At 42.0% G+C, this 23290-nt stretch overlaps 1 protein-coding gene across 7 annotated transcripts in view; it reads right to left on the bottom strand.

The window, feature by feature from the left end:
- Positions 1-1516: 1516 nt before the first annotated feature.
- The window catches only part of vwa5b2 (von Willebrand factor A domain containing 5B2), a 128685-nt gene continuing 106911 nt past the window's right edge, over positions 1517-23290 (bottom strand). For 5 of the 7 annotated variants that reach the window (XM_080185812.1, XM_080185813.1, XM_080185811.1 and 2 more), the window contains 6 exons: positions 22931-23011; positions 13273-13395; positions 12959-13108; positions 7643-7712; positions 6495-6618; positions 1517-2620 (listed from right to left, as the gene is read on the bottom strand). In XM_080185812.1, coding sequence (XP_080041938.1) covers positions 1850-2620; positions 6495-6618; positions 7643-7712; positions 12959-13108; positions 13273-13395; positions 22931-23011 — 1319 coding nt within the window. In that variant the 3' untranslated portion in view covers positions 1517-1849. The remainder of the gene's footprint in view (positions 2621-6494; positions 6619-7642; positions 7713-12958; positions 13109-13272; positions 13396-22930; positions 23012-23290) is intronic. The other 2 variants (XM_080185815.1, XM_080185816.1) reach the window with 2 other exon arrangements.

Below are 23290 nucleotides of genomic sequence, written 5' to 3'. Positions count from 1 at the left end.
ACCAAGAGAATGATCATGTATAATCATACAAAATTGTATACTTTGACTGTTATTAGTCAACAGTGTGGATTTGATAATGACAGATAATTCTTACGTTTCTGCTTGACGGACAGCACTTTTTCTTTTCCAATTGTCAGAATAGAAAGAAAGCAGATTTTTTCTTTTACAGACCAGTACACAAGGAATGGGTTGGTTAGGAAATCATGGAGAATAAGCAATTCAGGATTCCTCTACACACTCTTGTGTGTCAGGAATGTCACTCATCAGATGGGCAGCTAGATAAGTTTTTGTTTATTCATTCGTGAGACATGGGCGATGCTGGCTGGCCAGCATTTATTGCCCATTGCTAGTTGCCCATGAGAAGGTGGTTGTGAGCTGCCTTCTTGAATTGCTGCAGTCCATGTGTTGTGGGTTGACCCACAATGCGGTTAGGGAGGGAATTCCAGGATTTTGACCCAGCGACTGCAAAGGAACAGTGATAAATTTCCAAGTCAGGACAATGAGTGACTTGGAGGAGAATATGCAGATGGTGGTGTTCCCATGTATTTGTGCCCTTGTCCTTCTAGATGGAAGTAGTTGTGGGTTTGGAAGGTGCTGTCTAAGGATCTTTGGTGAATTATTGTGGTGCATCTTGTAGATAGTGCACAATGCTGCTAATGACTGTTGGTGGTGGAGGGACTGGATTCAGTGATGGTAACACCAAGTCAGCAGAAGGTAAGTCAGCAGACAGAAGCAGGAAGATTGATTGGTTGCGTTGTTGTGTGATAGCAGGATCAGTGTTCGAAGGCAGATGAAGAAGAAATCAGATGCTTCAAAGTAAGGATTGGATCAGAGACTGGGGCTTCATGCTAGTGATGGGAGTCCTCTAAAGAGAAGATCTTGTTGGGGGTTGGGGGGCATTGGTGGGGAGTGCTCAATTGTGGAATCTTCCTGAATCCAAGAGGTAGAGCTGAAGGCACTTACCTCCTCAATCCACCATGTCCTTGCCTCAATAAAACCGTCAGTTTTTTAGACATCTGGGAGATCCAGCCAACAGCAGATAGGAAACCCACATGATGATGAAGCTTGTATCCTCATCATGTTTAAAGTTGCACCTGTCTCCTTGGAGCAGGTTGGCAGCCTTTCCACTTTCTGGCTTACCTAAAAGTGGAAATGGGTGGAGGTGCTCCAACATGCTCCCAATCCCACTGGACACAAGCTGCCCTTATTTCAGGTTAAAATTCAGACCATGTTGTTGGTTTTCCTTTCAGAATGATAGGACCCGATTTAAAATCCTTCAAAACCTATTGACTTAAAATTGGACCCCATAATTTCCCATTCTACTGTCATGCACCACACTATTGATTGAGGTGAAAACTGATGCGTCAAGTAAACTGTCAAAATCAACAAGTTAACAAGCTTTGAATTAGGAATCAATTGCTGGTGAGCTGAAAATGGGAAGTACTAGTACCAGTTAACTGCCAAAACTCTCTTAATGTACTGAAGTTGCAATAGAATATTTCCACCAAAAGTGATGTAAAATCAATGTTATTATTTATTTCAAGATTATTATATAAATCAAGGCCTGTTATTATATTTTTAATTCAACATCAGTATCGGAATCTTTTTCATACACGTAGTAGAAAGGAGGTATACGTTTTGAAATCTGCATCAGACATTTTTAATTAATAGAATGCTGCAATCACAATGTTCACTTTAATGACAAAAAGGCTACATCTTATCCAAAGGTGCAGAAGAATTTCATATATTTTATTAGATTTTTTCCCTCAATCAGGCACTATAATTTAACTTTCTGTGCTGCAATTTAAAACTATTATAAAGTACATATATTTTCATTGAACGTCTGTATTTACATACTACTGGGGTTATAACACAGCATGTTGAGCTTAATGTTCTCATTCCAGTGACGGAGCAAGAGGAAAAGATGTCTCGTTGCTCCCTTCAGTTTATTGACATTTACGTGTTCGGGAAGCTGCTGTGAATGTAGCCACGTGTCTGCCTTGGCAGCAATGAGCTCCCATTCTAGAAAGTAACCAGCACACTGATGTTCAAGCCACCCCAGTGCCACAGCAGTTGCCCAGCTCATTCCTTCCAGATCATTGTAGTGTGCATTGAGATCATTTGCTGACTCGTAAAAGACGCCACCAGTTTCAGAGGCGACTGGTGAGTTTTCACATAGATCCGTTTCAGAGCCCCTGCCGCTGTCAACCTGCTGGAAGGTGGTGCTCAGACCATCAGTGCTGGCACTGAATGAATTGTAGAGGCTTGCTGGAGGACTAGTGCAATCAAATACACCCTCAAGATGTGACCATGTAATTTTCTTTGAACCTTTTGTGCTCCCTTCACTATTTCCTTGATCCTTTTCAGACTCTGACTGGACATTCATCTTACTCGCACAAGATTCGGTCTCATTTTGACTGTGGGCGGAGATCTCCCTTCCGAGGAGAGTGTCACTTTTGCTACTTGATGTACCTGATGATATCCAGCGTGAAGATGGACTGAGGCTTGCTCGGTGACATGAGAAAGGTGAGGCTCTTCTCAGTTGGTCCAAGGGAATCTGAACAGCTTCAGAAAATGCTTCATTCAGGAGAAATGCTCCAGAGGCCAATTGTAAGTGCACCTAAAATAAGAAAGTGTAAGTTAAATATACTCTTAAGAACATAAGAACATAAGAAATAGGAGCAGGAGTAGGCCATCTAGCCCTTTGAGCCTGCCCCGCCGTTCAATAAGATCATGGCTGATCTGTCGTGGCTCAGTTCCACTTTCCCGCCCTCTCCCCATAACCCTTAATCCCCTCTCTTATCAAAAACCCATCAACCCGCGTCTTAAAAATATTTAGCGAGGCAGCCTCCACCACTTCAACGGGCAGAGAATTCCAGAGATTCACCACCCTTTGAGTGAAGAAGTTCCTCCTCAACTCCGTTCTAAACCGCCCCCCCCTTTATCTTGAGGCTGTGCCCCCTAGTCCTACTGTCTTTTTTGAGCGGGAAGAGTCTCTCCACCTCTATCCTATCCATCCCATTCATCATCTTATACGTCTCAATGAGATCTCCCCTCATTCTTCTAAACTCTAACGAGTACAAGCCTAGTTTATTCAGCCTCTCCTCATAGCTCAACCCCCTCAACTCCGGTATCAGCCTAGTAAACCTCCTCTGCACTCCCTCCAAGGCCAAAATATCTTTGCGCAGGTGCGGCGCCCAAAACTGCACACAGTACTCCAGCTGCGGCCTCACCAATGCCCTATACAGCTGCAGCAAGACCTCCCTACTTTTATATTCAATCCACCTCGCTATGAAGGCCAGCATCCCATTCGCCTTCCTGACCACCTGCTGCACCTGCAAGCTGGGTTTTTGCGACTCATGCACAAGGACCCCGAGGTCCCTCTGCACCGTCGCCTGCTGCAGTTTTTCGCCACATAAGTAATAGTCCTTCCTACCATTATTCCTACCAAAGTGGACCACCTCACACTTGCCAACATTAAATTCCATTTGCCATTTCCTGGCCCATTCGCCCAGCCTATCTAGATCCTTCTGCATACTCTCCACACCCTCCGCACAATTTGTAAATGAATTTCACTTTTCCAAGGAGCCCTCAGTTGGGATATATGTTGATGGTCACATTTGTAGCCAATGTATCAAATACCTGACTTTTGCCTATTTGGACATTTTTGACGTGTAAATCCTTGGGAGATTAAACATTTAAAAACAAATCCAACCTAAATCTAATTTTTACTAGAGAAAATGAGAGACATTTATAACATACTCTGACAAAACTGAAAATTCAATTTGGACCAAATCCTAAACTGCACCCATAGATGTTTTCAAGTCATTTGTTTGGTTAATTATGAAATCATCATAAAATGTTACTCATGTCTTTAAATTCCCTTAATAAATCAGTCCAGAATATTCTCTCCCAAGTCCAAACCACATCTGTGTTCTCAAAGTCAACACAAATATGAAGTACCTGATGCTTTATAAGTAATTATTATAAATATCCACACACATTCCCTATGTGACAAATCTATGGAATAATGTTATGAAATCACTTGATGTAATGTTCAACTCATTTTAATGTAAGGTTACAAAGGGATTGATTATTATAGAGGTGTCTTGTAGAATTTTGAAGTTAGAATGATCATTTAACCAGTCACCTTTGTTACAAAGATATGCTATATAGAATGTTAATTTGTGAAATCATCTGCTGGATATATAGAAAACAATATGTTGTGCTAGACAAATGACACTAGCCCACATAAGCTATTAAATTACATTTTTAGGAAGGCCACAAGCCACTGTTTGGAAATATGGGGCGGGATTTTCTGACTGCACTCGCCCCAAGACCAGAAAATCCTGCCTGTGGTCAACGGACCTTTTCATAGTCTGCCCCTGCCTGCTATGAATCCATGGTGGGCGGAACAGGAACATTCTGCCCACAGAGTCTATGGAATTCTCAAAGACAATGGTGAAGATAAGCCTCATATTGAAACCATAAAGAGGACATGTGACCCAACTCTAGGTATAAAATATACTGGATTTGAACTAACAGGCACAGACTATCATAGGAACAGTAGGGGCTCCAGCCTTACCAACTCCATCTCTGAAATCTCTTTCAACAAAGCTGAGCCCTGTTTGTGATTTGAGAAGCCACCAGAAGGCCTCATTGTTGCAAACTGAGCATCCTTAAAGGAGGATTACAACTCAGCACCCCACCTTAAAGAGAAAAGAAAATCACCCAGCCAGGACTAGAGAGTGGCTGCTTCAGTGGGAAACCACAGTACCAGCAGCCACCATGGAAAGTAACTCCTTATCAGTGCGCAAGCATTCAGACAATCCATTCATAATTTTCCTGGCTTTGCCCTTTTTGGTTGGCTAATACAGGCAGGGTCTTGTGGCACAGCGGTAGTGTCTCTATTTCTGAGCTCAAATCCTGCTTCAACACCTAATGGCCATAAAAGGTGTGTAGATAATGTGGCCAAACAGTTTGATTATCAGTCTGTAAATCCTTTCAATATGCTTGATAAGAGGTGCTAAAGAACGGGAGTGTTTCCTGATGAGCCATTCTGCAGAAGGCAATGGCAAAAACTGCAGTACTTTGCCAACTGTCATAACTGATCAATCCAATGGAAGACCTTGGTTTTTAACATTATCTTTAGGATGTGGCACCTGAAGGAGGAGCACCTGGCCAATTGTTTAAGTTTTATTTATTAATATCACAAGTAGGCTTACATTAACACTGCAATGAAGTTACTGTGAAAATCCCACAGTCCAGTGCCTGTTCGGGTACACTGAGAGTACACAGAGTTGAGGGGGAACTTCTTCATTCAAAGGGTGGTGAATCTCTGGAATTCTCTGCCCGTTGAAGTGGTGGAGGCTACCTCGCTAAATTTATTTAAGACGCGGGTAGATAGGTTTTTGGTAGGCAAGGGGATTAAGGGTTATGGGGAGAAAGCGGGAAAGTGGAACTGAGCCACTTCAGATCAGCCATGATCTTATTGAATGGCAGGGCAGGCTCGAAGGGCTAGATGGCCTACTCTTGCTCCTATTTCTTATGTTCTTATGAGGGAGAATTTAGCAAGACCAACGTACCTAACCAGTCTTTCTGACTGTGCGAGGAAACTGGACCAACCAGAGACATGGGGAGAACGTGCAGACTCCGCACAGACAGTGACCCAAGGCGGGAATCAAACTTGGATCCCTGGCACAGTGAGGCAGCAGTGCTAACCACTATGCCAGCATGCTTGAACATCTATATGCTGTGAACATTTTATTTCTTTTTGTACCTGCCTGGGGATGTTGCATGTGTGTTTTTTGCTTTGCTGGGAAGTTGGATATATTCATGCATTTTAAATCTTTGTGTTAATAATTTCTGTATCTTTACTTGAGTGAGTTTTAATAATAAAGCTAACTCCTCACTTGTTAACTGAAGAAACCTATCTGGCTTAATTCTTATACCGAGCTATATACAGTTAAGTACATACAGTTAAGAATTGGCAATATCATATTTTTAAAAAATTTAAAACTCTATCATAATCAACACAGGAGTGGGACAAAGAGAAGATTTGGCACAGCTTTTCTAACTTGGACATAACATGTTATTGTCCCTCACATATTGACTCCATAACAATATTATCCATAGGTAAATATTAGATTGTTCCATTTAACATCCTTGAGTTTTCTTTTCATTATCTTCAGTGATCAGGGAGCAATTTCAGTCTTATTTGGGTTGACTGTCTCAATATTGAATTGGAGGCAATAAACTGCATGCTAAGACTAACTGGGTATGGTGTGTTGCAAGAAGCTGGTATTGTTCTGATTGATTTGCACCACTATTAAATGGACTTCAATCAGCAATGACGCCAGTTTGTAGGGGTAATATGCAGCATAGATTAATATTTGCTTTGTCGCAAAAGCTCATGTTGTCCGACCTTAAACAAAGAATTCAGCATTTTAATCCACAAAAGCTAATTCCAAGAAGATGTTCACAGTTTTTCTCACCAGAGGCAGATAATCATTCTTCTCTTCTTCAGGAGAGGAATCCACTTTGGCAGACAGACAGTTGGATTTTATTGGTATGTACTTTCCGGTCTGACTCGGTCTTCTGTACCTTCCCAGGCTAAACCTTGTAGAGTGAATAAAGCAAGTTGAGTGAATCAATAGCTGGAATCATGTTAGCAGAGCAGCATATTTCAGGGAGTGGAGCAAGGTTACCCTGGCTTTACTCCTCTTTAGTACCTATGCTTTCTGATAAAACAAAACTAACTGTGTCTACAATGCACGCTAATATTTGTGACATAGTATGTAGTTTTGTCCATTTGGTGGGCAATAAATATTACTGATAGAAAGCATTTGAACCATAGAAACTAAAAACAGTAGTCCATTCAGCCCTTCAAACCTGCTTCACCATTCATTTTGATCATGGCTGATCATCAGATTCAGTATTCTGATCCCTTCTTCTCCCCATATCCCTTGATCCCTTTAGCTCCAAGAGCTACGTCTAATTTTTCATGAAATCAAGTTTTGGCCTCAACTTGATTCTGTGATAGTGATTTCCACTCATTCACCACCCACTGAGTGAAGAAATTTCTCCTCACCTCAGTTCTAAAAGGTTTACCCCTTAACCTCAAACTATGACTGGACTCCCCATGTCTGGGAACATTCTTTCTGAATCTACCCTGTCTAACTAATCCTCTTAGAATTTTATAAGTTTCTATGAGATCCCCTCTCAGTCTTCTAAATTCCAGTGCATATAATCCTAACCAACTTAGTTTCTCCTCATATGACAGACATTCCATCTCTGAAATCAGCCTGATAAACTTTCATTGTACTCCCTTTACAGCAAGGAAACCCTTCCTCAGACAAGGACACCAAAATTGCACACAGTATTCCAGGTGTGGCCTCACCAACGCCCTATACAATTGCAGTAAATTGGTATCCACAAAGGAGTTACTATTGTTGCAACAGCGCTCAGTAAAAATGAATCCACCTAATTGAATTATTATCCTCAATAGAAAGCCAGAATCTAACTCTTGCAGTGATGTTACTTTGTCTAGTGGAATAAATTCTGTATTCCACGATTTGTAAGATAAGAAGCATATCATTGCCACTTCGACTATACATTGTTAAGAATAAATTAGTCAGGGTACCTGGATCCAAAGAAACTTTCAAATGATTTCTGTGATCGTACCAAGACTTTTGAAGGACTCTGTGCGTTACCTGGATGATTAAAGAAAATGCTGTCATTTGTATTGAAGTCAAACTACAAATCAATTAAATGTCAGCAACTCACAGCTGGACTTTTCTGTTCTTAGTCTGTGTAGAAATGATTCTCAAAAATAATGTTGTATTAGCTGGCGATTTGCCACCAAAATGTAACTGTGATAGTTATTTGAAACTATAACATTTCAGATTCACAATCAACTGTATTGCCCTTACATCTACATCATGCTGCCTCCACTTCACAAATGCAAATCACTCACCAGAACAATGGAATTATTTGTATCTCCATCCAGTTCAAATAGCAGACAATACATTTTCCCAGCTCAAGGTTATAAGTTAGTAAATGATCTGCCTTAAGCCTTCATAAGTACACATCTGCCATAAGTACTTTATACTCACCTGCGCCAAACCATTGATATTTAAATAAAGGCTTTAGGGATGATTGTTAACATCACTTGAAAATCTTGATGGTGCAATTTCAATGTTTGTGTCAGACTTTTAGTTTGGGTAAGCTGAACCTGATGCCCAGTTGAGGTAAGGGCAACTTTAGCAGGAAGGAGATTGAGCATAGTTAAAGTGATTTTTATTTATTTTTTATTTATTTTTTACTCTTTCACAAGATGTGGGCATCGCCAGCATTTATTAGTCACCCCTAATTCCCTTTGAGAAGGCGTTGGTGAGCTGAATTCCTGAACCGCTGCAGTCCATGTGGTGAAGGTACATCTGGTGTTGTTAGGGAGTTCCAGGATTTCGACCTGGCGACAGTGAAGGAAAGGAAATAGTGTTTCAAGTCAGGATGGTGTGCTGCTTGAAGGGGACTTGCAGTTGGTGATATGCCCATGCATCTGCTGCCGTTCTTCTTTCAGCTGGTACAGGTCGTGGATTTGGAAGATGCTGTCAATGGAGTTTTGGTGAATTGCTGCAATGCTTCCTGTATATGGTACGCTTTGCTGCCACTGTGCATTGCTGGTGGAAGGAGTGACTGTTGGATGGGGTGCCAATCAAACAGGCTGCTCTATCCTAGACAGTGTCAAGTTTCTTGAGTGTTGTTGGAGTTGCACTCATCCAGCCAAGTGGATGAGTGCACTCATGACTTGATCTTCACACTCTTGACTTGTGCCTCATAGGCAGTGGACAGGCTTCAGGGAGTCAGGAGGTGAGTTATCCATCACCAAATTCCCAGCCTCTGATTTGCTTTGGTAGCCACAGTATTCATAAGACTGGTCCAGTTTAGTTTCAGAGTATTGATAGCAGGGGACCCAGTGATGGTAATGCCATTAAATGTCGGGGAGATGGTTGTATTCCCTCTTTTTGGAGTTGGCCATTACCTGGCATTTATGTGGCACATATGAAATTTGCCACTTACCAGCACGAGCTTGGATATTGTCCAGACTTTGCTTCATTTGCTGCTTTAGTCTCTGAGAAGCCATAAATGCAGCTGAACATTGTTAAGTCATCAGCAAATATCCCAACTTCTGACCATTTGATGGAAGGAAGATCAGAAGATGGTTGGGTCCAGGACACTACCCTGAAGAAATCATGCAGTGTCCTCTGAAGAGTGATGGCTTAGAACTGAGTTGATTGACATCCAACAAACGCAATGACTTTCCTTTGTGCTAGGCATGACTCTTAACCGGTAAAATGTTCCCCACCTCCCCCCACGATTCTTATTGACTCCAGAATTAACATTTACATTTAAACCAAAAAATAAATAATTAACAATCCAAAAGTTTGGACTTGGAGTTCACTGAAACACCTTTCACTCATTCCACATAATCAAATATGCCAAATAATGGATAACTGCAAATTACAAAGCTACGTTCAACCTAACAGGCTTCCTGTATATGGTACACTTTGCTGCCGCTGTGCATTGCTGATAGAATAAAAAGTTTAGCAAAAACCAGCAGAACTTCAAGCAAGTTTGTCTTAAAAGTCACAGTAAGCTACCTATTAATATGACCCCCCCCCCCCCACCGGTACTTAGTCCATTTTGTAGATCAAGTCTGAAGCCAGCATTAGTTTCATGGAGAAATTTGTATCAGATTCACCTGTCCCACCAGTAGAGGGAGGTGGTGTGCAAGAGTTTGAATCATGAGCATCACAGTTGATGATTTCTATAACGTATAAGAATTGTCCAAGGAAAAGACATTGTACAGTGTGTAAGTTATGCAACGATGCTTTATCCAAGCAGACAATTTCAATGCACCAATATATAAACAATTCACTCCCAATACCTATTATAGTGAAAGATTCATCATCAAAAAATCCCTAAATTCCCAACCATGCTTTATCTTTTCATTTTCCAATATTTTAAAACCTGCATATTGACACAAATTTGATATAAAGCTCCCCTGGGCCCCCAGCAGCTAATGCTGACCAATCTAACATTAAGTAATGCATACAACTGCATGTAGTAACATCAGTAGGGGGTGTCATGGTGGCACAGTGGTTAGCAGTGGTGCCTTACAGAGCCAGGGACCTGGGTTTGATTCCCGGCTTGGGTCACGGTCTGTGTGGAGTTTGCACTTTCTCCCTGTGTCTGCGTGAATTTCCCCAGGTGCTCTGGTTTCCTTCCACAGTCCAAATGTGTGCGGGTTGGGTGGATTGGCCATGCTAAATTGCCCCTTAGTGTCATGGGGACTAGCTAGGATAAATGCATGAGGTTATGGGGAGAGGGCCTGGGTGGGATTGTGGTCAGTGCAGACTCAATGGGCTAAATAGCCTCCTTCTGCACTGTAGGATTCTATGACTACCCCCTCGTGAGGATGGAGGTAATTGGGTAATCTCCCATAAACCATTGTTGCAAGCAAGTGGGATTGATTTTACACACATAATTTGTATTGAACTATCCTCCACTCACAGCAGTTAGCTGGAAAAATTGCCCATCTTGCTGCAATTTTGGTCATTTGTTTGTTGCTGTTTGTAGAGATTCTTTTTAAACAGCCTCTACATGTTGTTTGCTGTGGTGTGTTTTTAACCAGACCCTGTTTGCTGAGTAGTTAGACTTTGTTTGCTATGAGTCTTGCCATAAATCCTGCCCCAACTTCAGATGTGAGAATTCAGAAATAAAAACAGAAATATCCAGTATAACAGACAGCATCTGGAGGGAGAAACAAAGTTTCAGTGATGAAGGGGTCATCAACCTGAAATATTGGGTTGGATTTTTATCCTGGGAGTCAGAAGCAGGGGTGGGAAAATGTCCCAGCTCAGTGTGCCTGGCTCAGAGGAAGGTGCCTACAAAGGTGGGGTTTTGGTTCCAGTGGGGTGGATGCTAACTGGCGTCCATCCACCACTCTCAGAAACAGTTCAGAGGCAGCATATGAGCTGCTGAATGCCAAAGTGCAGTGTTTAAAAGGCCTACATCTGTGCTCTGAGACTTTGTCCCGCTAATAATAAAACAGAAAACAGCCCTCTATCCCTCACCTCTTACACACCCCCATGCCTCTCCATGCATCCCGGTGGGACCCCATACACTCCACCCCAACATATGCCCTTCCATCTACCCCTTATATCATCCATGTCCATGTCCCCCCACCCCACCCATCTCTATGGCCCCTCATACTCTCCATGTCAAGCTACGGCACATCCATGCCCCCTCACCCATTACACAATCTTTCCAGAACCAATGTGTTTAAGAGGAACAGTGGCATGTGTGAAAACACTTTCTTTTAAAAAAGTCATTTGTTCATAACTCTGTTAGAATGTTTTCACTACAACCCAAAGTGACATTCAACCAGACCTTGAAAGTATCAATAGCAGAAATTTCAAACACTTGACTTCACTTTATCTTGTGTAAATATTCATTGAGGAATTAAGAAATAGAAGTTAAAGAAAAAGCTGTCAATCAAGCAAAGCCTTTCTTTGGCCATATGCCTCAACAGACTACTGGATATTCGGACTCTTAGCCAAAGCCTTACTATACATTCTTGGCTGAGAGCTCAGGCATCTATTAGTCTGGTGAAACAGGGCACCCAAGCGAAAACATTACTTGACAGATTTTTCTGTTTGATCTATTTGTCAGTTGTTTAATGTTAGTTCAGTTAGCTGCTCAGCTGATTCATGATGCAGAATGATGTGGGTTCAATTCCCATACAGGCTGAGGTTATTCTTCTCAAACTTACCCCTCACCTAAGGTGTGGTAATCCTTAGGTTAAATCATCACCAGTCAGCTCTCCCCCTCAATGGCCTATGGTGATCTGGGACTATGGCGATTTTACCTTTATTCATATAGGCATGGATCCTACAAACTCATTTTGCCTCTGAATTATCCATAAATACTTCCTTAAAATGATTGTTGCTTTATTGTTGTGAATTATTTGCCTTGCTTTTGCTTTTGAAGGTGTCTTTGAGTTGCTAAGTCTTTCCTATTTGAAAATTACCTTAAGAAATACCAATTAATTGAATCATAAAACACCGATGCTTAAGCATATAGAAGTTGATGCATTAAACAATACTGCTCAGGTATGCTGCCAAGAAATTGGAGATTGGGAGACTGTCATCATTTCCGATCTGGACAGTGGCCATTTTGGATGCCAAATCCTGACATCACTAATCTCAGTGAGCAGAAAGTTGCTCTGCTACAAATTCTCTGGATTGTCCTTGGTGTTTTACAAATTTATTACATTTTTAAATGTGGATGCAAATAACTTGCCATCAGCAGAAAGATGCACAAACTGTGCTTGACATTTGTGTGTCTGACCTCTCTCTTCCCAGATGGCAATGATGTCACTTGATGGTCAATCACAGTCTATAAAGCAGTGGACGTTTGCTGCAGGCTTGTAGTAGAAACTGCAACTCGGTTGTAGAAATTGTAACATTACCCAAATAAGCTAATGTCTTTTCATGCAGAATGAAAGGAAACAGGTTCAGCAGTGGCTGTACAAGGTTAGAACTGCAAAGCAACTCGGCAGAGACTCCGATTCTTAGTCACGCTAAACCTCAGTATGAGGAAACGCGTTTTGCACACAGCAAGTGGTTAAGATCTGGAATGCACTGCCTGAGCATGTGCTGCAGGCAGGTTCAGTTGTGGCTTTCAAAAGAAAACTGAATCATGACCTGAACAGGAACAAAACTGAAGGGCTACAGACAAGGGAGTTGGACGAGGTGAAGTGTCTTTGCAGAGAGTAGGCGCAGACATGACAGGTCAAATGGCCCTTTTCCATGCTGCAACTATGATTCTTAACAGCTGTAGCTCTGCTTCAGCCACGTCTCCATGCCTTCCTCAACCACAATGAATGACTCACTCTGTGCCTCCCTCTTAAACTCATTAAGTCTCTTTGAAGTATCTGTAACTGGGCTGATGCCTGGTTCAAGTGTTATGGATGGCTCAAAGTGTTCAGTTAAGCCTTGTTGTGCAGAGCTGCCCAACTCCTCTTCCTGGGCATCTGGGCTTTCTGTAAAAAAAAAAGGAAAATGGCACTGCATAAGTGTGTGGGCAATGTTGTTCACATTGTTGCAGTGAAAGGACATGTATATTTCATGGAAAAGCACATAAACTGATCTAATCTTGACTAAACTATAAGTTATTGCCATACAAAGAGAATATATTTGCACAAACCAGGAGCATTGCTGTCTCCACAAACTTCAGCCAGCCAGGCAATGGTCTCCATGATGAGCCCCTCACTGTAGGTATTAGAGTCCCACCACCAGTCCATGTGCACTGTTTCCTGTTCAAGATCATCTTCATTAGCAAAGAAAAGAACAGTATGCATTGCATGAGAACATTTTGCAGAGAGAAAGGGCTGCTGTATAGGTCACAGATTTCAAACGCTCTATCTGCTCGGCTAGAATTGAGAAAGCAGCATACAGCAATGTCAAGGTGAGGAATGGTGTGACTTGTCCATTCCCTCCCATTTTACACATGGACCTGTAAGTTAATTTACATTGGCTGTACTGCCAACCATGTTTTTTGAATGTAATTTTGGAGAAGGGTTTTGTTCACCTGAATTTGTCCAGTCATCTTCTGGAATTGGAGAACACAAGAACTAACAAAAACATTTCAGCAGTGTTCAAAACGCCAGAAAAAGCAGTCATAAAGTTGTAGCTGCAAAATAACTGAGGCTGACTCCTCTTATGCATGAACCTGTTTATTGGTCACTTGTTCTTGACCCATGGTGGGAATTTTACATTCCTATCAGCCATGATAATTTGAAGAGCCTCTTTCAGGATATAGGCATCTCTAGATTTCTTCCTTCTTTCTATAAACTCTCAAAATGTTACCATTCCACATAGCTTGGCTTGATACACATGTGCCTAAAAAGATGATTATTGGAGGTGAAGCACTTTTGATGTAGGTTATTTGCCATTGCTTTAACAAGTTCAAATTTCTGCTTACTATACTGCAGCCTTACAAATACCTACTTGTAAGTCTTTTATTAAGGGGGCTGGAATTTCTTAGATGCATCAAGAAAATGCTCTGGCCAGTGAAGGCAAGCATGCCATATGCCTTTTTGATTACTTTCTCCACCTGTGTTGCCACTTTCAGTGACCTGTGTACCTGTACATGCAGGTCCCTCTGCCTATCAATACTCTTAAGGGTTCTGCCATTTACTATATATTTTCTATCTTTATTAGATCTTCCAAAATGCATTACCTCACATTTGTCCGGATTAAACCCCATCTGCCATCTCTCCACCCAGGTCTCCAACCAAACTTTATCCTGCTGTATTCTCTGATGGTTCTCATCACTATCCGCAAATCCACCAGCCTTTGTGTTGTCCACAAACTTACTAATCAGACCAGTTATATTTTCCTTCCAATCATTTATATATATTACAAACAGCAAAAGTTCCAACACTGATTCCGGAGGAATGCCACTTTTCACAGTTCTCCATTCAGAAAAGCATCCTTCCACTCTACACTCTGTCTTCTATGACCAAGCCGGTTCTGTATCCATCTCGCCAGTAACTCATAGTTACTCAAAATATTTCTTGGAGAAAGAAACCCACTATAGCAGATGCTGAAATTTAAATTTAATAAGAAATTTGGCATTAAAAGTCTACTGATGACCATGAAATTGTTGTCAATCTGGTTCATTGATGTCCTTTAATAGGAAGGAAACCTGCCATCCTTACCCATTTATAAATGCACACACAATATTTTCACCCCAGATATTCTTTTCCTTTCAACTTAGACACGGTAGATTTTCAGACTTGTTGCCTGGGCATCAAATCTACATTATGAATTGGTTGCCCACTAAAAGGAACTGCGCAATCTTTCCTTCAATTGATTTTAATAGAACAGAAAGCCAGGTGATTTGCACAATGGATAAGCTTGTCCATAAGTCAGAGATTTGCATCTGGTTGAAAATGTAATCAGCTATCTTATGCTATTTTAACATGTTAATCAGAGCACTTTCCCAGAAGGAGAAATGGGAGATGATGACACTGTGGTAATATTAAGAAATAAGAAACATAAGAACATAAGAAATAGGAGCAGGAGTAGGCCATCTGGCCCTTCGAGCCTGCCCCGCCATTCAATAAGATCATGGCTGATCTGTCGTGGCTCAGTTCCACTTTCCCACCCTCTCCCCATAACCCTTAATCCCCTCTCTTATCAAAAACCCATCAACCCGCTTCTTAAAAATATTTAGCGAGGCAGCCTCCACCACTTCAACGGGCAGAGAATTCCAGAGATTCACCACCCTTTGAGTGAAGAAGTTCCTCCTCAACTCCGTTCTGAACCGCCCCCCCTTTATCTTGAGGCTGTGCCCCCTAGTCCTACTGTCTTTTTTGAGCGGGAAGAGTCTTTCCACCTCTATCCTATCCATCCCATTCATCATCTTATACGTCTCAATGAGATCTCCCCTCATTCTTCTAAACTCTAACGAGTACAAGCCTAGTTTATTCAGCCTCTCCTCATAGCTCAACCCCCTCAACTCCGGTATCAGCCTAGTAAACCTCCTCTGCACTCCCTCCAAGGCCAAAATATCCTTGCGCAGGTGCGGCGCCCAAAACTGCACACAGTACTCCAGCTGCGGCCTCACCAATGCCCTATACAGCTGCAGCAAGACCTCCCTACTTTTATATTCAATCCCCCTCGCTATGAAGGCCAGCATCCCATTCGCCTTCCTGACCAGTAAGCTGAATTTACAAGAATGCAGTCAAAATAATAAAATGGACTCTTAGTTAACTCACCAAGTCTGATAAGAAGAAAATTAGCCTCTGATGTTCTGGTTTCTCAGAAAATTGGATTCTTGCTTATGAAGCTAACATATTTCCCCAGGGGTTGACGTGATTGTCTGCAACCAGTAATCCTGGAAAAATGGCCTTTTTAGAAGCCAGACACATTTTTAGCCATTATTATCTGGCACCACCAGCAATCTGATGCTGGCAAGGTTCCTGCAGGATTTCTTAACCCTGCAGGCAGCTCACTGAACCATAAATAGTAGAAGTACCCCTGGCTGATTTGTCGAAATGGAGCTGATCCCAGCAATTCTGACAAGGTGCAACTAGTCAGGAGGTGGAAGCCCTGCCCTGCTGTCATCACACTGATGGAATAGGGACACAGAGTAAATTTCTTCAATGTAGTCTTCAAACAAACCCACATTTCTATATAGTTAAGTAACTGTTTTTATTAAATTGATTTAAGAGTATGTTTCTCTTAACAAAATTGGCAGTCAAGTGCCAACATTTTTAAAAGCAGAATAAAATAGTTCCAATGTACAAAAGCAATGATTGTTTTCCCAGAGGAAATCATGGATAGATGAGGAGTGCAAATGTATGTACAGAATTCTGGCAGATAAAGCTATACCAAAATGTTATTTGGTTACCTCTTGAGGTGGCAAGACAATCATCTCAAAGCATGGAGGTCTCAGAAATAGAATTACGTGGGCTCCTGCTGCACAGGCTCCGCAGAGGCAAGGCCACTGACAATATTGCAAGTCAATCTTCAAGAAACCTCTTAGCAATCCTCCATATCGCCTGTTGCATTACTGAGAGTTGGAGATAAGAACGGATTTGATTCACTGATACCACTAGGGAGAGGTGGCAGAATGTTAAAATGGTGAAAAGAAAGACTTGCTTTGATACAGAGCCTTGCACAACCATCGCATGTTTCCATGCATGGAATAAAGCCAATAAAGTACTTTCGGAGTGTAGCAATTGCACACCTTTACATCAACAAAAGTAATCGCGCAACAATGGTTAGAGTTATTGCAGTCATTTTTAATTTCAAAAAAGAGGATTTGTTTGCTACAGAGTGAAAGAATAGGACAAAATACTTCCTTTTGTGCCGATTTGCCTTCGATTTTTACAACACTTCCAGCAAATACCATGCTTCACTTTCAACAACAATGTTGTGCATCAGACAAAATACCAACTTGCACTATGGATGATACTGTGGAGCACCACCAGTGTGGTGAAACATTTCCTTCACACTGCTTATTGCTAAATGTATGCTTCAGTATACTTCAGCCTTACAAATACGTAACTGTGAGCTGTTTGTTAAGAGGGCTGGGTTCCTCAGGTGGATTATGAGCCAATTTTTAAAGACAGCAATGTCTCTCAGGAGCTAACTTGCAGCATGTTCATGGTCTCCCCACCATCGTTACCAGTCCCTTGATGGCAGGAGCTATCACAATTCAGAGAATCCAGCTCTGGTGAGCCACAAACTCAGCAAACACCAAATCTCAGCCCGAATGTACACATTATACATGGTGCCTCAGGTAATTGTAAAAGGGAACCTCCAATGCCCTTGTACCCCCAGACAGCAATGTCTTGTTTTTCATTCTTCCCCAGAGTCTCCAACAATGAAAAACTTGATGACCTGGAACTTCCTGGCTCCGTAACATCAGATGGGGGGGGGGGGTGTTCCCAGGTAAGGATTTACCATTGTCCAGTAGGTCTAACTTCGCCTGAACAATTGCACTGGGCTGGGAACCATTTGACAAAGTGATTTAAACCACTAACTTCAGATGGTGCTGCCAGTTTTACACTCACAGTTAGTCGAAAGAAATTTTGGATAAAGAATCCAACCATGGCAGATGGTGAAATTTGAATTCAATAAAAAATCTGGCATTAAGAGTCTAATGATGACCATGAAATTGTTGTCAATCTGATTCATGGATGTCCTTTAATAAGAAGGAGACTGCCATCCTTACCATTTATAAATGCACACATTTTCACCCCAGATATTCTTTCCCTTTCAATTCACACATGGTAGATTTTCAGACTTGTTGCCTGGGCATCAAATCTACATTGTGAATTGGCTGCCCACTGAAAGGAACTGCGCAATCTTTCTTTCAGTTGATTTTAATAGAACAGAAAGCCAGGTGATTTGCACAGTGGATAAGCTAGTCCATAAATCACAAATTTGTACCTGGATGGCAAGTTGAAAATGTAACTATCTAATGCAGTTTTAATCGAAGCACCTTCTCAGAAGGAGAAATGGTAGATGATGACATTGTGGTAATCTTACTGGACCAGTAATCCAGAGGCTCAGGTTAATGTTCTGGAGTCACAGGTTAAATCCAACCAAGGCAGCTGGTGAAATTTAAAATTGAATTGATAATTCTGGAATTGATTGCTCGCCTCAGTAATGGTGACCATGAAGCATTGTCGAAGGTTGTAAAAACCCATCTGGTTCACTGATGTCCTTTAGCGAAGGAAATCTGCCGTCCTTACCTGGTCTGGCCTGAAGGAAATGGCAGAGGTGATAGTGGATGCCTTGATGATTATTTTCCAAACCTCACTGGATTCCGGGGAAGTGCCGGAAGATTGGAAAACGGCTAATGTTACGCCACTGTTTAAAAAGGGTAGCAGGCAAAAGGCAGGGAATTATGGGCTGGTTAGTTTAACGTCTGTTGTAGGTAAAATGCTTGAATCTGTAATCAAAGAGGCATCTTGAGAAGAATTGTTTGATAGAGCGGACGCAGCACGGTTTCATTAAGGGGAAGTCGTGTCTGACGAATTTATTGGAATTCTATGAGGATGTGTCTAGTGCGGTGGATAGAGGGGAACTGGTGGATGTGGTGTTTCTCAATTTTCAGAAGGCGTTTGATAAGGTGCTGCACAAAAGATTGTTACAGAAGGTTAGGGGGCATGGAGTTGGGGGTAAGGTGTTAGCGTGGATAGGGGATTGGCTGTCAAATAGGAGGCAGAAAGTGGGTGTCAATGGGTGCTATTCGGATTGGCGGTTGGTGATTAGTGGAGTGCCCCAGGGATCGGTGCTGGGGCCTCAGCTATTTACCATTTATATAGATGATCTGGAGGAGGGAGCCGAGTGTAAGGTGTTGGAATTTGCTGATGACACAAAGATAAGTGGAACAGCAAATTGCGTGGAGGATGTGGAAAGTCTGCAGAGGGATCCAGATAGGCTAAGCGAGTGGGCGAGGACCTGGCAGATGGAACACAGTGTTGGCAAGTGTGAGGTTATCCACTTTGGTAGGAATAATGGGAGGAAGGACTACTACTTACAGGGCGAAAAGCTGCAACATGCTACGGTGCAGAGGGACCTGGGGGTCCTTGTGCATGAGTCGCAAAAACCCAGCCTACAGGTGCAGCAGGTGGTCAGGAAGGCAAATGGGATGCTGGCCTTCATAGTGAGGGGGATTGAATATAAAAGTAGGGAGGTCTTGCTGCAACTGTACAGGACACTGGTGAGGCCGCAGCTGGAGTACTGTGTGCAGTTTTGGTCGCCGCGCTTGCGCAAGGATATTTTGGCCTTGGAGGGAGTGCAGAGGAGGTTCACTAGGCTGATACCGGAGTTGAGGGGGTTGAGCTATGAGGAGAGGCTGAATAGACTGGGCTTGTACTCGTTAGAGTTTAGAAGGATGAGGGGGGATCTTATTGAGACGTATAAGATGATGAAAGGGATGGATAGGATAGAGGTGGAGAGGTTCTTCCCGCTCAGAAAGGACAGCAGGACTAGAGGGCACAGCCTCAAGATAAAGAGGGGGGGGGGTGCAGTTTAGAACAGAGTTGAGGACGAACTTCTTCACTCAAAGGGTGGTGAATCTCTGGAATTCTCTGCCCGTTGAAGTGGTGGAGGCTACCTCGCTAAATATATTTAAGATGCAGGTAGATAGGTTTTTGGTAGGCAAGAGGATTAAGGGTTATGGGGAGAAAGCGGGAAAGTGGAACTGAGCCACTTCAGATCCGCCATGATCTTATTGAATGGCGGGGCAGGCTCAAAGGGCTAGATGGCCTACTCCTGCTCCTATTTCTTATGTTCATATGTTCTTATGTACATTTGTCTCCAGATCCACAGCAACATGGTTGACTCTTAACTGCCCTATGAAATGGCCTAGAAAGCCTCTCAGTTCAATGCTAACTGGAGATGGGCATCAAATGTTGGCCGTTCCAATGACACACATCCTACAAAGAATAAATTTTAAAAAGCAATGCTGGAAATAGTAAGTCAGGTAGAATCTGTGAAGACAGAAGCAGAGATAGGTAATTGATCTGAAATGTTAGCCCTGTCGCTCTTTCCAAAGATCCCACCAGTCCTGCCAGCAATTTCCAGCATTTTCAGTTCTTATCGTAGATTTTCATCTGCAATACTTTGCTTTGGTCTCAGTAATGTTGTAGCCAGGCTTACCTAGTGTATGTTATAAGGAAAAGTATAATTAAGCTAAAATATACCAATGTGTAATACTCCTCTTACACAATACACTTTGTTCATTGCCTCCCACCTCCAAAAACAGCAATATTCCTCTGACCTTATAGCTCAGAATGTTCCCTCAGGTGAAAGTTGAGCTGAAGATGTATAGAAGGGTAAATTCTGTTGAGCGATTAGTTGATTTACCCCAATTCAAGAATACAAATTTATCTTGACTACTTAATATCCGTTTGATTATTTGACTCAGGGACATTCCCTTCGTGTCAGTATTTTCCAAACATGCAACTGATGAAATGAACTGTCGGTATGTGTTGGTGAATCATCAACTGTCAGCACGAAGGTAGAAAGTTATCCTCATTCTATCAATGTTATAATTTAAACAATTGGTTTGGTTTCATGTCCACAAGTTGGAAGTCTGCAAGATGGAGCTTCTTAACAGAGGTTGAGTTGCTATATACTCCTGTATGTATAACATTTTAAAACTTTAATAAGTTTCTTCTTTCATCAGTCAGTATTGGTGTTTTAATTAAATCCGTAAACAAGTTCAAGGGAAGAAGTATGCACTTACTAGGACAACATGCAAGATTATACATGACTACAGAACTGCTGTAATTTTCACAAAGTTAATCAAAATATACACTTGCATTCCCAATTGGACCTGTTTGTCTCAATTTGCCAAGACTCAAGGTATGCAAATGGAGTTCAATATTCAAAACTAGGAGGCAGAGACCAACATAGATCATTCTAAAGAAGAGCAATTTAATTACTGAAATATTTACAAGATTAACTCTGAGCAGAAAGATCAAGAAGTGCCATCTAGACATCTGCTTTACTGGTTACGTCTCCAGAGGAGGTCAACATATCTAAACACCAATCTAAAGTTTGGGCAAGAGGAAATGTTTTCCTAATTGACCAAGCTCATTTCAGTCAATTCACTATTGGCTCATTGCACAATAAGAGTCATATAGCACTGAAAAGGCCATTCAGTCCATCGAGTCTGCACCGATAATATCTGCCACTAAAGGTGTGTTAATTCCATTTTCCTGCACTTGTTCCATATCCTTGAATGTTATATTTTGAGTACTCATCCAAGTATTTATTAAAGGTTTATCTCTAATTCCCTCTGATTTCCTGGCCCTTATCCTAAAACTATGCCCCTTCATGATTGACCCCTCAACCAAGGGGAACAGCTGCTTCCTACTTACCCTGTCCATATCCCTCATAATCATGTAAAGCTCAATTATGTCTCCCCTCAGCCTTCTCTGCTGCAAAGAAAACAAACTAAGTTATCTAGTCTCTCATAGCTCAAATGCTCCATTCCAGGCAACATCTTGGTGAACCTCCGTTGTACCCGCTCTGGTGCTACCACATCCTTCCTATAGTGAGGTGACCAGAACTGCACACAATACTCCAGCTGTGGCAAATTAGTGGCATTGCCCTACACACAAATCTGGAATGTAATCCTTCCTACTCTCTCAACTAATGGCACCTTTTGCTTTTGTATTAGAACAGTGCAAGTTCAAATGTTGCTCTAACACAGCAGGAGGCCATTCAATCAGACCATCATGTCCATACTGGTTCTTTGTCAGAGCAATCTAAAATGAATATTATTCCATTCTCTCACTGCCTTGCCTTAAATCCTTTTATACTTCAAGTGTTTTATTTGCATTAATTCCCCTTAAATAAGACCATGATCTTTAACTCACTATTTCTGGAAACAAAGGGTGGAGTCTCCTGTAGTGTGTTGATGGTGGGAAGGACATGTAATTAAATGAGATGGAGGCAGACCTAAACTTCACCATATTCCTGCCTCTGCCAGAATTAAGTTCTGGGTTTGAGGCTCATGGTTGATCTTCCTGCCCTGGTGCCTATGAGGCCTTAAATAGCCCATTAGTAACCACTTGAGAGCCTCATCCTGCTGGTGTTGATATTAACCCAGTTGCAGGGGGGCCTGTTGCCATGCAGTGTGCATAGTAACTAACACCATCTTGTTATCTCTGGGGTAGTGGGCCCCTTTATCAAAGACACTCAGTTGGCAGACTGAGGGACTCAGGAGGAGGGGGGAATAGGGTTTGGCCTGCTGAATGCCACCATCCTACTTTTGTTATTTACTCGGCAAGGTTTCCGGCCCCAAGGTCTCGATTCCAGGGGAAGGCCTGCTAGTGGCTTCACTACTACCTGACTCTCTTGTGTTTTGGTGGGCTTTTCCAAAAAAATGCAGCACTGGTCTTAAGCTAGCTCTCCATCCGATAGGCCAAATCCTGGATGCCTCAACAAGATTCCGCCCAAGGTGTTCAGGACTCACTCACCCTAATTCCTTCTTACCCCTCCTTGCTCACAGTGATAACCCCTTTACGTCTTTGTTTGCCTAGATAACAACCAATTCATTCCGAGGTGATTCGATATCTTTTGAAATGCTTTATTTCAAAGCTTTGAGGTTTTACTGATAGTCACACCAACAGTCTTTCTAAAATATGCAGCATAGTAAACTGTGAAAGAAACGTCATGAATTATTGTTCAGTGTATTCAGCACATTTGGAACATTTCCATGTAATGTCTTAATATGTTGTTCAAACAATGATAATTTTGTAAGGATCTGATGGGGAAGAAATGCAGGTTATGGCAAAGCAATTGTTAAACATAAATGCATTATTTACCATCTAGGACACTCTGCCTTTCCCATCCAGAGGATGAGGAAGAGCCCATGCTGGTTGGTGAAGCTGGAATTTCTTCCTTCTCTGTAAAGAGCAGAAATACATCTTATCCTTCCAATTTAGTTTCATCTAATGTATACTTTTCCCTACCTCAGGCCCGCAAGAAAAGTTCCTGTAAATTTTTCGAAAGTCCTGTAATAAAAATTAAATACTAAAAACAATCATAGAATCCTCACAGTGCAGAAGGAGGCCATTCGACCCATTGAGTATGCACCGGTAACAATCCCATTCAGGCCTTATTCCCGTAACCCCACATATTTACACTGCTAATCCCCTGACACTATGTGGCAATTCAGCATGGCC

This window comes from Carcharhinus amblyrhynchos, chromosome 3, assembly GCF_965287045.1.
Source record: "Carcharhinus amblyrhynchos chromosome 3, sCarAmb.v2.hapA, whole genome shotgun sequence".
Lineage (NCBI taxonomy): Eukaryota > Metazoa > Chordata > Chondrichthyes > Carcharhiniformes > Carcharhinidae > Carcharhinus > Carcharhinus amblyrhynchos.
This window is presented reverse-complemented; position numbering and strand designations above follow the sequence as displayed.